This window comes from Helianthus annuus, chromosome 7, assembly GCF_002127325.2.
Source record: "Helianthus annuus cultivar XRQ/B chromosome 7, HanXRQr2.0-SUNRISE, whole genome shotgun sequence".
NCBI lineage: Eukaryota > Viridiplantae > Streptophyta > Magnoliopsida > Asterales > Asteraceae > Helianthus > Helianthus annuus.
Window position 1 is genome coordinate 61,449,362 of NC_035439.2, and position 14,738 is coordinate 61,464,099.

Consider the following 14,738-nt stretch of genomic DNA (forward strand, 5'->3'; position numbering starts at 1 on the left):
GGTGTGACTAGTGGTTATTTATAGCCACACCAAATATTGTAATTTTAAGTGTGGCTGTTGTCTAACATTTGGTCACACATAATCTTCTTTTCCCATAACGTTTGATATCATTCCGTCACACAAACAAGAAACAAAGTGACTATGGTGTGGCTAGTGGTTATTTATAGCCATGAAATTTTGTAATTTTAAGTATGGCTATTGTCTAATCTTTGATCACACAACTTTTTTTCCATGACGTTTGGTATCATTCCGCCACACAAACAAGAAACAAAGTGACTATGATGTGGCTAATGTTTGTTTATAGTCACATGAAATTTTGTAATTCTATGTGTGGTTGTTGTCTAAACTTTGGTCACACTTTTTTATGTGGTTTTATGTGACCATTTTCGTGTAATTACCCATTTTATTTTCCATTTTTTGTCAAATATAAAATAAAGTAAAATGAGAAAACTAAAAACCAAATGCTACTAACAATAATAACCCAAAATCCATACATAAGTTTTTAATTTAAATAGTAATACTAATTATAAACATCAACTTCTAATTAAAACCTATCTACAAAAGTTATAAAGGAAAATGACTTTACACATAAACTAATAACTATTTCAAGACTGTTTTCTTCAAGTCCATATATATTCTTCACCCGTCCATAGTAGGAACACTTGTCTTCCACGTCATCTTAACTAATATTCAAATCAAATTTTGGATTAGCCTGTAGGATAAACAAATGTTTGTCAATTCAGACCCAAAATCAAAGTACCCATAATAAACTAGTTGGGCCAATGGTGGTAAGTATCATGAAAATCAAAGAACTCGATAAAAATGAAATAAAGTAGATAAAGAATCAAAGATAAACGACCAATAGCAAATAAACGGTATAAACTATCATATCCTAAGCATCTACAGTAGCTACTTCATGCATTGCATGAATTAGGTATAAACGACAAATGGCAAATTAATCCAACATGCAGCACCAGCAAATACCAAAACAGAAACAGCAGATTCACACGATTTTCCTGACGTAGCAGAGGAGAACACGCGAATGCAGACTTACATCCACCCATGATAATCTTATAATGCCAAAAGCAACAACAGTGAGCCATCAATTGCAAACAAACACATAATAAATTGAAAAGCAAGATCATAATAAAGCACAATGTTGTTAGCAGCATGAAAGGCTGGGTTATACGTTGAACCAAGGCAGCAATTTACAGCCACAAATTAAACTACAATGTCTTCAAAAACTCGGCTCCTCTTCTGGCCTAGAGACAGAATCTCTTCGAATGTCTCTAAGCTGTAACAATATTTCACGCAAGTAGATTTTCGATCAAATTAGAAGATACTAGATTTGGTTTTTAAACTAATTACTGGCAATGGCAACTTAAAGAGCTTTATTGTTTGGATTTAACTATGGGTTAAAGAGTTGGTCAAATAATACTATACTTAATGCTAATGGTCTTATATATTTTTATTTATAAAATGTGAAAGTAAAATCAAGTCATACCAGCATCCCAGCATTGCAGAACAGTCTTGCTGGTGTTACCGGTTTCTTGTACTTCTCTTCGTAGTTAAGCATAGCAGCCCAAGCGGTCATAATTTCTACATAAATGCACACTCGTGGGGTAAGTGATTCCATCGAACAAGACATCTCTATTACATAAAACACAGATTATAAAATTTTAATCATTCAGTTTAATTCTAAGAAAATTTAACATCTTGTTTTTGTTGACCTCCTTTTTTTATGCTCTATTCCTCTCACCTCTGTTTTTTATTGCTTCAAATGGTCCAACTCGTTTGCCAAGTTAACTGGTTGTATTCCCACTACCTTAAAATGTGCGTCTGGAGTCTTGTCATGTTGACCTGTTGTATATACATCCTCCACTGCCACTGTCATGTTGATCTGTTAAAAAGACAGATGTTTAATATGATCTGAATTTATAGTAATTAACAAATTTTGTTATGTGCCTATAAATACGTGTCCAAATGTGTCATTTTTAACATGTTCGTGAACGTACCTTTTCGTTGTTATGTGCCTATAAATACGTGTTCATATGCGAAAAAACAAACCTTTGCACAAAAGTTGCAAAACTGGCTAAACCGACCAAAATGGCATTTTACTCTTTACAGATTATTAAATAGGTGAATAATTGTGAAACTAATGAAACCTGATGCAGCTCTAGACCTTCCCCTTCCACCACGGCCCCTGCCCCTTGCAGTTGGTGATCCATCTGCAAATGCAAAAACATATAAATAAAACTAATGCACATCAAGAAATATCTATATAACTATACTAGTGGGAAGGCCCGCGCGTTGCAGCGGGTGTCCCGACTTATATCATATTCATTTATGATATGTGTTATAAATGTTGGTCTTTAAGCATGAAGTTTGTTACTTACAAAACCAAACATGTCACTCTCATCTTACGAAATTAGCTCTCCTTCTTTCTCGAACCTTTTCCCTGGCAAATTCCTAAATAAAGAAGGTAAAGATTTTTTATATAGATATGTTGAATGATGAAAACATAGTCTAACTACTCGATTGAGCTTACCTTGAAGCCATCCCTCTGATCTTCAGACAACTCATCCGCAAAAATTCGCTCATTAGTGAACTCCTACAAAAGATAAAAGTTTTTCAAGTTTACGATGCCTAATAAAGCAAAAGATATTAGAAAAAGGGGATTAGGGCTCACCTCAAGTTCATCCATATCCCAATCAAACTGACAGAAAACCTATATATGTTCATGAAAAATAGAAGAAGCAAATTAGTGCTAACCTCACTCAAACATTATGTTATGGTGCATGCTTTTTAACGCTTTTCTTTGAGGCGCACCTCCGCTTAACAAGTGTTTTGGCAAAACAAGTGTGCCTCACGTACATATTATCTTTACCACTCTCAACAAGACCACTGTAGCATAAACATAGAAGAGCTAGAGCAGTAGTAACAAATAGAATAAAGCCAATTTCTCAATTCACAAATGATCTTCAATGTAAAAATTAGAAAATGAAGTCCTCAATTACATTAGAGTATTTAAAACTATAGCCAAAACTGAAATATCTTTTGTCCTGATTTTCTTTTCTCGCCATAATCCCATGGAATTGTTTGGTAAGAATTTGTAACTATTCGTATTTCGTATTACATAATGAATGAATTACTAATTCTATAATAATCAAGAAATTTATTATCTGAGGATAATACTCTTTACAAACCTCTACCGAGTGGATGATCTTGGAAAAAATCAAAATTCATATATATACCCATAACCATGAGATGAATATTCCAATTCTCATAAGAGTGATACTGCAATTTAGCATAAAGCTACAACTTACACAAATAGTGCCCGAAAACTATGGCTAAAATTCACATTGTACAAATTGTTTGCAATATACAAAATGCTTGAAAAATGTGTGGCAACAGAGGGAATGAGAAACCCTTTAATAATTCATATATCGCATTAATTCTATTTGCAAAAACTAAAATGCAGCTATAGTTAATCAGTTTAAACATCAAGTTCAACAGATAAACACTCAATGCCATTTCTCAAATATTGACCCAGTTAAGTGGACATCTATAATCAAAACCAACAAGCTTTATAGTAGAGATCATTAATTTAACCCAGTCAAAATAAATGGATTTATTTGGGCTATGCTTTATCTTAAACAAGGAGAAAGCCGTTCAAAGTGTATTCGGATGCATTAAACCACCTAAACCGTTATATGAAAAAGTTATATAACATCATCGATGATGCAGTTTATGAAATCATATTTAATACATTGATTGTTTATAAAAATTAAAAAAGAAGTATATACGAAATATGTGTGGCTTGGCCTGACCTGACTTGTTTGATCTGTACCAAACAAATTAACCATTTTGACCCAAACCACTACTCATATACCCAACCCGAAATCCGATCCGAACCAACTACATTCCGATCCGAAACCCGTCCCAGCCGAACGAAACTCAATCCAAACCGAACCCGTTTCGATCCGAAACTTGTCCCGTTTCTTTAAGACACCAACCCACATTGATCCATTTCTTTGAGGTTGTCAACCCGTTTTGACCCGAAAATATATGAGATGAATTTTTAATTGACCCATTTTGACCCACTGAGTGAAAATATCTTACCCAAACGAACCCATATAATTTAAAAAGCAACCCAAAGTGACCCACTTGGAAGGCTTTGGGTCAGGATTGCCCCCTCTAATTTCGATCTATTCTTCCAACCCATGCATTGCAGCGTAAGATAGTTGAGCAAGCATAATATATACCAAAATGAAGTTAAAAAACATAAGATCAATATTACTGAATGATGGAAATGAAACAAATAAAAAACTAAGAAAATAAAACAACACTCAGAAAACATGCAAACAAGCATGAACATGGAGCTTTATAGGAATGGTGGATACCTTCTTTGGACACAGCCAAGTACAAATATTTGGGGTTTTAAGTCTTTCAACTGAAGAATCCCTGTAAAAATTATATGTATATCAGTTTAGCCAACTATAAAATTATGGTAACTAATTAAAATTTATCAAACATGGTTTTCAACATATAAGAAAATGATCACCGTTTTCCTAATGGAATGTATTCAAATTCAGTTGACACCTTCACCTGGTCATCTGGCAATGGCGGTTGATACCTGCCAACAAGTTAACATGGTGATTCTAAATTCTTTTTGCTAATACCACATAAAAGCTATGACAAAAAGAGGCGGTTTAAAGTACTGCAATGCTACAGAGATAACACTGATCATAAACAATGAATATTTGACTCACCCGATAGATGACGTATTCAACTCCGCCTTGGAAAGTGTTATAGTTATCATTGAAACATGCCTTGTGGTCTCCAGGCTGCAACAAAAAAATAAGTGGACTGATTAGACAAAACGGTAACTTGATAGAAACTAACACAAAAAAACAGCTAACAAGGTCTTCTTACGGAAGTAATCCTTCCTCTAGGGCTTCCCATGTGTCGGTTATGTCTGTGGATCCAATGGATGTAATTTGATGAAGGCCAACAATTCGCCTCTATGGTTCAAATGTACAGTGGCTTTTAATTAGATCATAGAAAATGGCAAGCAAAAATGAAGAACGATAGGAAATGATAATGTAAATTAGGCAAACCTTTATTAATTCCACAATTGTAACAGTCTTGTCGATGGCTATACCCATAGCTTTACACACAATCTCTGATGAGCCTTTTTCCTATAAAGCAAATAGTGATATCATATATTCGAGCTGAGCTGACACTTTAATTATTAACAACTAGACTACACCAAAACCACACCTCATCAATCAAAAATAGTATTCAACCAAACAACAAACAACTATACCTGAAGCAGCTAGAGCAATCCCCTCAACAAAAATCAACGAACCTAACCCTAACCACGTAAGAAGAAAAGCACGCTCGTTGCTCCCCTGCTGCTCATCCGACGCCCTTTGTTCCTTCTGTTGAACGAACCTGACCCTAACCACATAAGAAGAAAAGCACGCTCGTTGCTCCCCTGCTGCTCATCCGACGCCCTTTGTTCCTTCTGTTGAGTAACAAACTTAGGTGCTTCAACCGGTTCTCGTCGAATAATTCTAGATCTTTCCTTTTTTCCTTTCTGTTTCTTCGCCGGAGATGACGTCGACACGGACCCGAACCCTATCGGAGTTGTGGCGGTTTCATTCGTTGATTCTGTAGGTTGTTGTTCTGGTGGTGTTGATGAGGAATTTTGTGCTTTAATGGTGGCTAGATGATGTTGGGATTTGCGGCTGTAAGTGATGAAGATTGGTTCTGTAGGTTGTTCTGGTTTGTTTTTGTTTAATGGAGGTGACAGTAGCTCTATGAATTCCGAGAAGCCATTGTTGTTTTTAGGGTTAATGGATTTGGGGGGAGAGGGAATGTGAAATTCTAATGCTAAATTATTTGGGGAGGGAAATAGTTTTGGGATCTTATGTGAAATCCTAAGTTTTAGAATAAACATTGAATTGAATTTTAGTTTAATTATAAACTTTAAAAATAATATTAAAATAGGAAATAGTTTTTTTAAGAAAAGTATATAAATTGATAAGTATATCGTAGAGTATATATCATCTTAAGAAAAGTATATAAATTGAAAAGTATATCGTATAATATATAGCATCGTAAACACTAGTATAAGACATTGTATGATATAGTATGATATAATATAACATATATTATAATATATTAGATTATAGTATAGTAAAGTATAGTATAATATAGTCTAGTCTAGTATACTGCATGGTTTAGTCTATTGCCTATTGCGATACATTAATGTCCAATGTGGTTCAATAAGACATAAGTGATTTATACTATTACCTATTGTGATCCATTAAGACCTAATACGGTCCATTAAGATATTTATAATCTACTATTGGCCATGATCTATTAGAGCTCAATATGGTCTATTAAGACATATATGATATACTTTTGTCCATTGTGATCCATTTAGGCCCAATATGGTTTATTAAGACATATATAATATACTTTTGTCCACTGTTATCCATTCAGGCCCAATATGGTCCATTAAGACATATATGATCTACTATCATCTATTGTTTGTGATCCATTAAGACCCAATATGGTGCACTAAGACTTGTATGATATACTATTATCCATTGTGATTCATTAAGGCCCAATCGGGTCCATCATGGCATCTATGGTCTACTATTGCCTATTGTAATCTATAAAAGCCCCAATATTGTCTATTAAGACACGTAAGAGCATTCACATTGGAGTCTTTATCTTTATCTATATAATTTAATAAAAAACACATTTTTCTGTAAATTAAGTTTACTTTTCAAAACCTCTCACATCCAACTCTCTATCCAACTCACAATCACTTGTTTTTTTACTTCTTTCTCTTTCATACACACTTACCATAAAAATATAGAGGCATGGATATGAGCCTCTAAATATAGAGGTTTACTTTAATATATATATATATATATATATATATATATATATATATATATATATATATAACTTTCTCTATTATAAAGATTCCAATGTAGTGGTGTTTTTATTGTTTCCTGTATTTCTTCCTCTATATTATATACAATGTACTAATATAGAGGATTCAATGTGAATGCTCTAAGATCTACTATAGTTCATTGTGATATATAAGCCCCAACGGGGTCCATTAACGCATTCATAATCTACTATTTGCCATTGTGATCCATTAAGGCCCAATATGGTCCATTAAGTCTACTATCGTCCATTGTGATTCATTAAGGCCCAATATAATCCATTAAGGCCAACATGATCCATTATGACATCAACATGGTATATTAAGACATGTACAATCTACTATTGTCCATCGTGATCCATTAAGGCCTAACATGGTCTATTAAGACATGTATGATATAATACTATCCACTGTGATCCATTAAGGCTCAACATGGTCAATTAAGACATGTATGATCTATATTGTCCACTGTGATCCATTAAGATCCAATATGCTCCATTAAGAGGTCTATCATACACTATTGTCCATTATGACCCATTAAGGCCTAATATGGTCGATTAAGGCCTGTACGATCTGCTATTGTCCATTGTGATCCATTAATACCCAATATGGTCCATTAAGACATTAAGACGTGTATGATCTACTATTGTTGACTATGATCTATTAAGGATCAATATAGTTCACTAAGAAATATATAATCTATTATTGTTCATTGTGTTCCATTAAGATCCAATGGGGCCCACTAAGACATATATGATTTACTATTATCCGTATTGATCCACTAAAAAATAGTCCATTAAGTCATATCTTACTTACTAATTGGTCATTTTGATACCTTAAGGACCGGTATAGTCTATTAAACCATAAATATAGGTTTGAAAGGAAATTACTCAAATAATGAAATGAAAATTTATAACTTTATATACTTTATAATATATGTTTTGTAAAAAATGTTGTTTAAAAGATAGAAAATATATTATAAAAAATGTCTATAAACATAACTAATATGCACACATTAACATATTATTTAAAAGAAAACGGATAATAACAAATATGATTTGAAAATATAATATATAGTATTAGTTAGAATTTTTAAATATGTAGTAAAAATAATGTTTTTTTAAATGATAGTATTATTTGAGGAGAAGGTTTTAAAATGAAATAATTCGGGAGAATATTAGGATAAAATATTTTGGAAGAAAGCTTTAAATTGAAATATTTTTGGGGGGAAATTTAAAATTTAGGATAAATTATTTTGGAGGGAAGTTTTAGAATTAAATATTTTTGGGAAGAAATTTAAAAATTTAGGGTGAAATATTTGAGGGGGAACTTTTAAAGCTGTAGCAATTTTAACCTTTGTCACACATTTTTTTCAATGACATTTGATATAATTTCGTCATACAAAATAAATAAAGTGACGAGTGTTTATGTAAAGCCATATGGTTTTTTTTTTTAATTTTATGTGTGGCTATTGGCTAACCTTTGGTCACACAACATATTATATGCGGCCATATGTATTAGCTTTTAGCCATATTATCAAACATATAATGTGGCTGTGGATCATATTTGGCCACTTTTTTCTTATGTGACTGTTTTTTCTTAACGTGTGGCTAAAGGTTTTGAATACATGTGTTTTTGCCACATGAAACAAATACTATGGTCGTAGATCACATTTGGTCACACTTTTATAGTGTGGCTAATAAATGTCACAGTTTTTTTCTTAAAGTGTGGCTAAAGGTTTTGAATACATGTGTTTTTTGTCACATGGAACAAAAATATGTGGTCGTAGATCACATTTGGCCACACTTTGCTAGTGTGGCTAATAAATGTCACAATTTTGTCTTAAAGTGTGACTAAAGGTTTCACATACATGTGTTTTTGGTCACATGGAACAAAAATATGTGGTCGTAGATCACATTTGGCCACACTTTTCGGGATGTGACTAGTAAATGTCACATTATTTTCTAAAACTATGGCTAAAAGTTTTGAACTGGCATACAATGGTCACATTAATAATAAAATGTGTGGCTAAATGTGTTTTAAAATTCTATGAATTACCTTTAGCCACACATTTTTTCAAATGTGTGGCAGGGCTGTTTGGCAAAAAGTGTGGCCGTAACCCATTTTTGACGTAGTGATCATGAACCTTTGTTTATGAGTCTAGATGCGTATAAAGAGATGTTAAAAGATGTAAATCCTGAGATTCCAATGATCTTGAAGCAGATTTGGAATCGTTTGATATCAATAAACAGCAAGATTATAAGTATGATTATGTTGAAGATGCTGATATCTACGATAGAGTTGAGGTTGAAGAATGTTTAGATAATGAAGAGGTTCCTGAAGATACTTCAAAACTTCCAACGTTAATGGAGTTCTTTGCTGCTGAAAATAGAGATGAATTACGTCAGAAAGTGACTGAAGCGGTGAATGATAATGTGTTTGAATGTTTGAGGAAAGAAGCTGAGAAGGAAGGCCAATCTAATGTTGATAAAGAAGGTCAATCGAATGCTGAAGAAATTGATCGTTCTAAATGGTTTAAAGTTTCTCATGAAAGAAAATTCAAGAGGCCGCTGAAGTTCTTCCAACGAGATCGAAATGTTTCGCTTGGTGATATTATTAGTTGGGGTTTTCTTCCACAAGTCAACGCTTATGCTATTCGAAGAGAGTATAGCGTCCAGTATTTTGCACGTTTATATGATATAATGTCATTACCGTGGTGGGACGTTGATGAATTAGCAAAGGTGAGGGTCTTAGAGTACAAGGTGAGACAGAATGATATCGGGATGTGGGGTTACATCAAATATAAACAATTAAAGCCATTTCGAAAGTGGAAGCCTCATCGTCCAAAGCGTGTATAGACAATTGATCCGGAAACTGGAGCTGTAGAAGTTATTCTGAATGTAAAGCCTCTGCGTACAATGAAGACAATTCCGATGCTAGAAATGGAGCAGGAATTTTATAAAGGCTTTATTGATTGGGTTTACAGTTGCAGGACGACTGAAGCAATAATCACATACAGAGCTGATGGAGAGCTGAGGGATATTCATGTTTACGACCCAATGTGGTTAGTTAATTGTTCAGCGAAAGACATTGAATGTTTATTCATTCACAAGATTCGCTACTCTCCAGCTGATAAAGAGCAAGCTCTTCAGTTCCAACGTGTTGTATCTCTGTGTGTTCAGAAAGGAATCAACTCTGACAACAAGTGGAAATCCTCGTGGTGGTCGTTAGACGAGAAGATAAAGAAGAAATCAAAGCGTGAACGTGAACGTGAGAATCAAAAGATGGAAGAAAATAGAGGAAAGTTTATGAAGCAACAAGAAAAGGAAGAAAAAGCGAGGAAGAAAGAGAATGAGAAGATCAGGGTTGCACTGGGAAGAAAGCCAAAACCGAAGGAAGAGAAATTCAAAGCTATCTGAAGACCTACATTCAAGACAAAGACTGCGGCTTCATCCAAGGGGGAGTTTGTTGATGCACAATGTCTAAAGCCTGCGTCTTTGTAATGCTAGTTTAATGTATAGGGTCCAGATAGGTCATTTTGTGTTAGTACAGGGGGTTAAAGTGTAAATTTATGAATTTCATGTTGTAGGTCCGCTTTTGTGGCAGCTTAGTTGTCTGGACCGCTCTTGTGGACATGTCACATGAGCGGACCACTTTGTCTATAAATACCCCAGTAGTAGTCTTCATTTGTAACGTCTTCTGGAACTCAACGTCGAACTGCTGTCCGTACGACAAGCGTTATCAAGTGAAGAAAAAGTATTTTAAGTGTGAATCTTCTGTTTCTACTCCTTTCTGTTACGTTTTTCTTTGTATCATGCTGAAAATGTGTTTCTGCCACATTTTCAGTAAGCACTAGCTCTGATTGACTCACTCGAGAGGTCAAAACTGATCCTACACTGGTCTCATAACTCCAATACTGGCAGTTAATAGCAATGTGTCCGTGATATCCGCAGCTGTAACACACTCTTTTTTTCCGTAGGAATAAAACCAAGACCTTTCTTTTTGAAATTACCGTTATGGTTTGATTTCTTTTGGAAACCAGAACCAAAACCGTAATCCTTTTTCTTGTTTAATCTTTGTTGAACTCTTGAAGTGTAAGGTTTAGGTTTATCAATAAGACATAAGCCTTTTATTTCAGAAATATTAATTTCTGTGAGTACGAAAACCTTTTTAATCAGTTCAGTTTTAACACTTCTTATTGGAAACTATTCATCAGAATATAATTTGTCAGAATCATTCAAAGTATACGCCACTTTAAACAATCCATCATCCAAATTAGATTTTGACAATAAAAACTTTCTATTATAAACCAATTTGCCCTGTTTTTCTGTTTGACTCTGTGTGCATGACCCAGACTTTGACTCTTCCACATCATCACTCTCTAACACATGATCCACGACTTTCTTCATTAACTGAGACTGTTGATCAGTGTCAGATGATGTAAACACAACATCAATACTTTCTGGAAGATTTACCGACGACTCTGACTCCCACTGTAAATTTGTGGCCTTTTTGACTCTTTCATCATCTTGATATCTAGGCAAATATCCATTTTCCAGCGGGGGTGGACACTTGTTATAACTGACCCCTTGCTTCTTACCAGATGGCGTCTTTTCAGTGTCTTTTTTCTTGTCATTCTTCTTCCTGTCAGCAATCTTTTCACCAGCAACAACTCCAGCTGCTTTTTCTTCAGTTATCTCATCTTCTTCCCATACCTTCATGCTCTCAACCGTAGGATAAATCCTCTTAATAACATAGGAAGTACATGAGTAACTTTTTAACAAACGATTACCTCTTTCAGTTTCAATTCTTTGCAGCTCAAGCTTCTGTTCTAAAGCAGCACACTTTTCAATGTAATTGTTTACAACTTTTTGTTTTGTCATAAACGCTCCCTGAAGTGTCTTCATAGCAACAGCTTGCTCTTCACTAGTTTGATTGTACTGATTCATTGTCTTGTTCAGCACATCATACGATTCCTTCAGACTGTTCAAGTTGTAAATCAAAGTGTTATTCTGCTTCTTCACAGCTTCACAATTTTCACACTTTACAGGAACTTCTTTTGCATCAACTTTTTCTTCAACCTTAAACTTAGACACTTCTGTTACTTTTTGCCTTCTTACTACCGGCACTTCTTCATCATCACTACTCACCGGCGTTTTGATCTTCTTCTTTTTCTTCTTGGCTTTTTCATCTTCGCTATCACTCTCAGCAATCAACTTCATATCTTCTCTGTATTTCCTCGCCCAATATTCCGTATCATCATCACTATCATCTACAATCTTTGCTGTAAAAGCAGTGTAAGCTGTAGTTTGATCAGGAATGTAATCATCCCAAGTGAAATTTGCCCAGCTAAAACCCTCTGGTAATCTCTCATCTTCTTGATCAATCAAACAAGCTTTCCTATAATCTGGAATATATTTATCCCAGTTAAACGACTGCTTTTGATCTTGATTCACCACACATGCTCTCTTTCCAGTGTCTTCAATTACATCTCTTCCATGTGCAGTTTGAGCTTGATGTTTTTGTTGTTGAGATGATTGACCAACTTGATGATAGATGGCTTTTCGATAATAATCATTGTTGTTGTTGAACGGATTTTGAGCTCCACTTGCTTCTTGATTAGTGCACTCCCTCTTGAAGTGTCCTTTTTCCCTGCACCGAAAACAAGTGACTTTAGATTTGTCAAAACCTAAAGTAGAAACATTCGCATCACGAAGATCATCTCTCCCCGTGATTTGTTTGAATTTCTCAGCTCTCCGTAAAACACTGGCCAGACACCACTTTATGTCCATCAGCTCCATTTCTTCTGCATCTATCTGGTCGTAATCTTCTTTAGTTAGCATTGGATTGCCGATACGACCTGCAACAAAACAAGTGTAAGATTTCAAAACCATTCCTAATAAAGACATTTGGTTTTTGGCAACTTCCTCAGAATAATCTTGATCATTTTCAAGATTTAATACAATGTTGCACTGTAATTTTCTCCCGTTTTTAGTTGCAGAAATGTTTGGATCATATGATGAAAACGAAGTAAAGCTGGTTTTGCTGTTGGATCCCGATGATGGACTTCCAGATGAGTTCTTGGCGCTGTAGGCAGTCTCAACCTTAGGAGATAGATTTGAAGATTTTTTCTCATTAACCCCAGCCTTATAATACAGCCCGATATCCTGTTCACCATCGAAATCTTTCATTCTGATCACTTTTCACTGTTCCATTTCCTGAGCCTCTATTTTCTCAATTGTAGGACCGGTTTTTACGCCGTTTGATTGCGTATCGGACGTTTCACGTGCGGAATCCGTGAACGTACGTGACCGAACACACACGATAACGTACTACTAACGTGATTTTATTGAAAGATACGACTTGTACGGTACAAAAACCACGTTTACAACTACTTTCTCTCTCTAGACTTTCTCTCTCTAAACTTGAATCTCCAAGATCTCTAAAATGGAGGAAAGTCTTCCAAAACCCTTACTAACCTCTAAACTTATGTCATAACAAATCTATTTATAGGCCTTGGAATTAATGAGACTTCTCATTAATTACCAAAATGCCACCTTGCTATTTCTATCAAATAACATCTTCATGTCTTGTTTTCTTCCGGCTTTTCACTACGACTTGAATTGACGAAGGCGACAGACAATAAATGCATCAACAATCTCCCCCTTGGATATTGCCGCAGTCAATTCGTAGTGAAACTCGTAGTGACTCGTCTCTCTCTCTCTCTCTCTTGATTCTTCTTGCTTGAACAGAATCCCGGTGGATCTGTCTTCAGCTTCCGTTGCTCTCTTTCTTCAGACTCTTCAGGCTCCCCCTTTCGTCAAGCTTCCGTGCTTTTGGGATCGACGCCTGGCTTTCCGTATCAACAGATTCAGAAACCTGCACATCTCAACCTCTCTATTACAAACCAATAAAGTTGTGATTCAACTTAATGAATCAACTAAACATTTGAGAATTATCACATTTAACACTTTATCAAAATAATTCGAAACATTTCAATTTCTGATTCAAATTAATGTATCATCTTAAACATTTCAAATCAATTAACCAACCTGTCTGTTCATCATGTTTAGCCTTTGAGATTTTGAATGTCAGCTTTTCAACATCAGTTATCGAAAATCTTTTTGGATTTTTCAAAATAAGAAACATGAATGCAAAGACAGAAAATTAAATGCCGAAATGAAATATGTACAAACATATTTTTGTGAGTTTGTGTAAGAGGATCATATCAGTTTTTGAGACACATCACACGCACCATTAAGCTTTTAATCGTTTTAAGTTCTAAACGATTCACGTTGATTGACGATATTGTTGTTCTCTTAAATTTTCATACAACTTTCAATCTATTCAGGATACTATTTAAGTGTTTTATGAACTTAGTTCGATTCATGTGTCCCACCTCTTGAATATACTCCCGTATCCAGAATCCCAATATTCAGTCTTACAGGCAAGAATACTACAATGATATCTGTACATAAATTAGGGGTTAAATGCGAGAACTGAGGGATCTCAGGTTAGAACTTCCGTTCAGCAGAGAGATATCAGCTTCGACTTAGCAGTGTGTCCCCTTTAGAGGATCTTTTCAGCTACAACAGATGATTATCAATTTTATTGTCTAATCAGCTGAGGGCTTTATGCTATGTGTCAAGCATTTTGCGGAAAGTATTAGCCAAGGACTAGGTCAGAACTACCGTTCAGCAGAAGTCCCGGAATAATACCCCAGACATCATTGAGTATAAACACCTAGTATTTCAGAATACGAGACCTT

At 34.8% G+C, this 14,738-nt stretch overlaps 1 protein-coding gene across 15 annotated transcripts; it reads right to left on the bottom strand.

Moving 5' to 3' along the window:
• Positions 1 to 442: 442 nt before the first annotated feature.
• Positions 443 to 5,860, bottom strand: LOC110936496 (protein HEAT INTOLERANT 4). Of its 15 annotated transcripts, none has more exons than XM_022178910.2 (14): positions 5,330 to 5,471; positions 5,121 to 5,201; positions 4,936 to 5,024; positions 4,773 to 4,847; positions 4,565 to 4,636; positions 4,404 to 4,464; positions 2,690 to 2,728; positions 2,549 to 2,611; positions 2,397 to 2,469; positions 2,166 to 2,228; positions 1,760 to 1,900; positions 1,505 to 1,599; positions 1,190 to 1,294; positions 443 to 683 (listed from the first exon to the last, which is right to left on the bottom strand). In XM_022178910.2, the coding sequence occupies exons 2-9, from the start codon at positions 5,166 to 5,168 to the stop codon at positions 2,416 to 2,418; spliced, it is 501 nt and encodes a 166-aa protein (XP_022034602.1). In that variant the 5' UTR covers positions 5,169 to 5,201; positions 5,330 to 5,471; the 3' UTR covers positions 443 to 683; positions 1,190 to 1,294; positions 1,505 to 1,599; positions 1,760 to 1,900; positions 2,166 to 2,228; positions 2,397 to 2,415. The 15 variants fall into 15 exon arrangements, 13 of the variants coding, with proteins under 13 accessions (XP_022034602.1, XP_022034599.1, XP_022034601.1 ...); XM_022178907.2 differs by having other exon boundaries at positions 443 to 712; XR_004863591.1 differs by lacking the exon at positions 1,190 to 1,294 and adding an exon at positions 2,830 to 2,904 and having other exon boundaries at positions 443 to 712; positions 1,760 to 2,228; positions 5,330 to 5,860.
• Between the last annotated feature and the right edge of the window lie 8,878 nt (positions 5,861 to 14,738).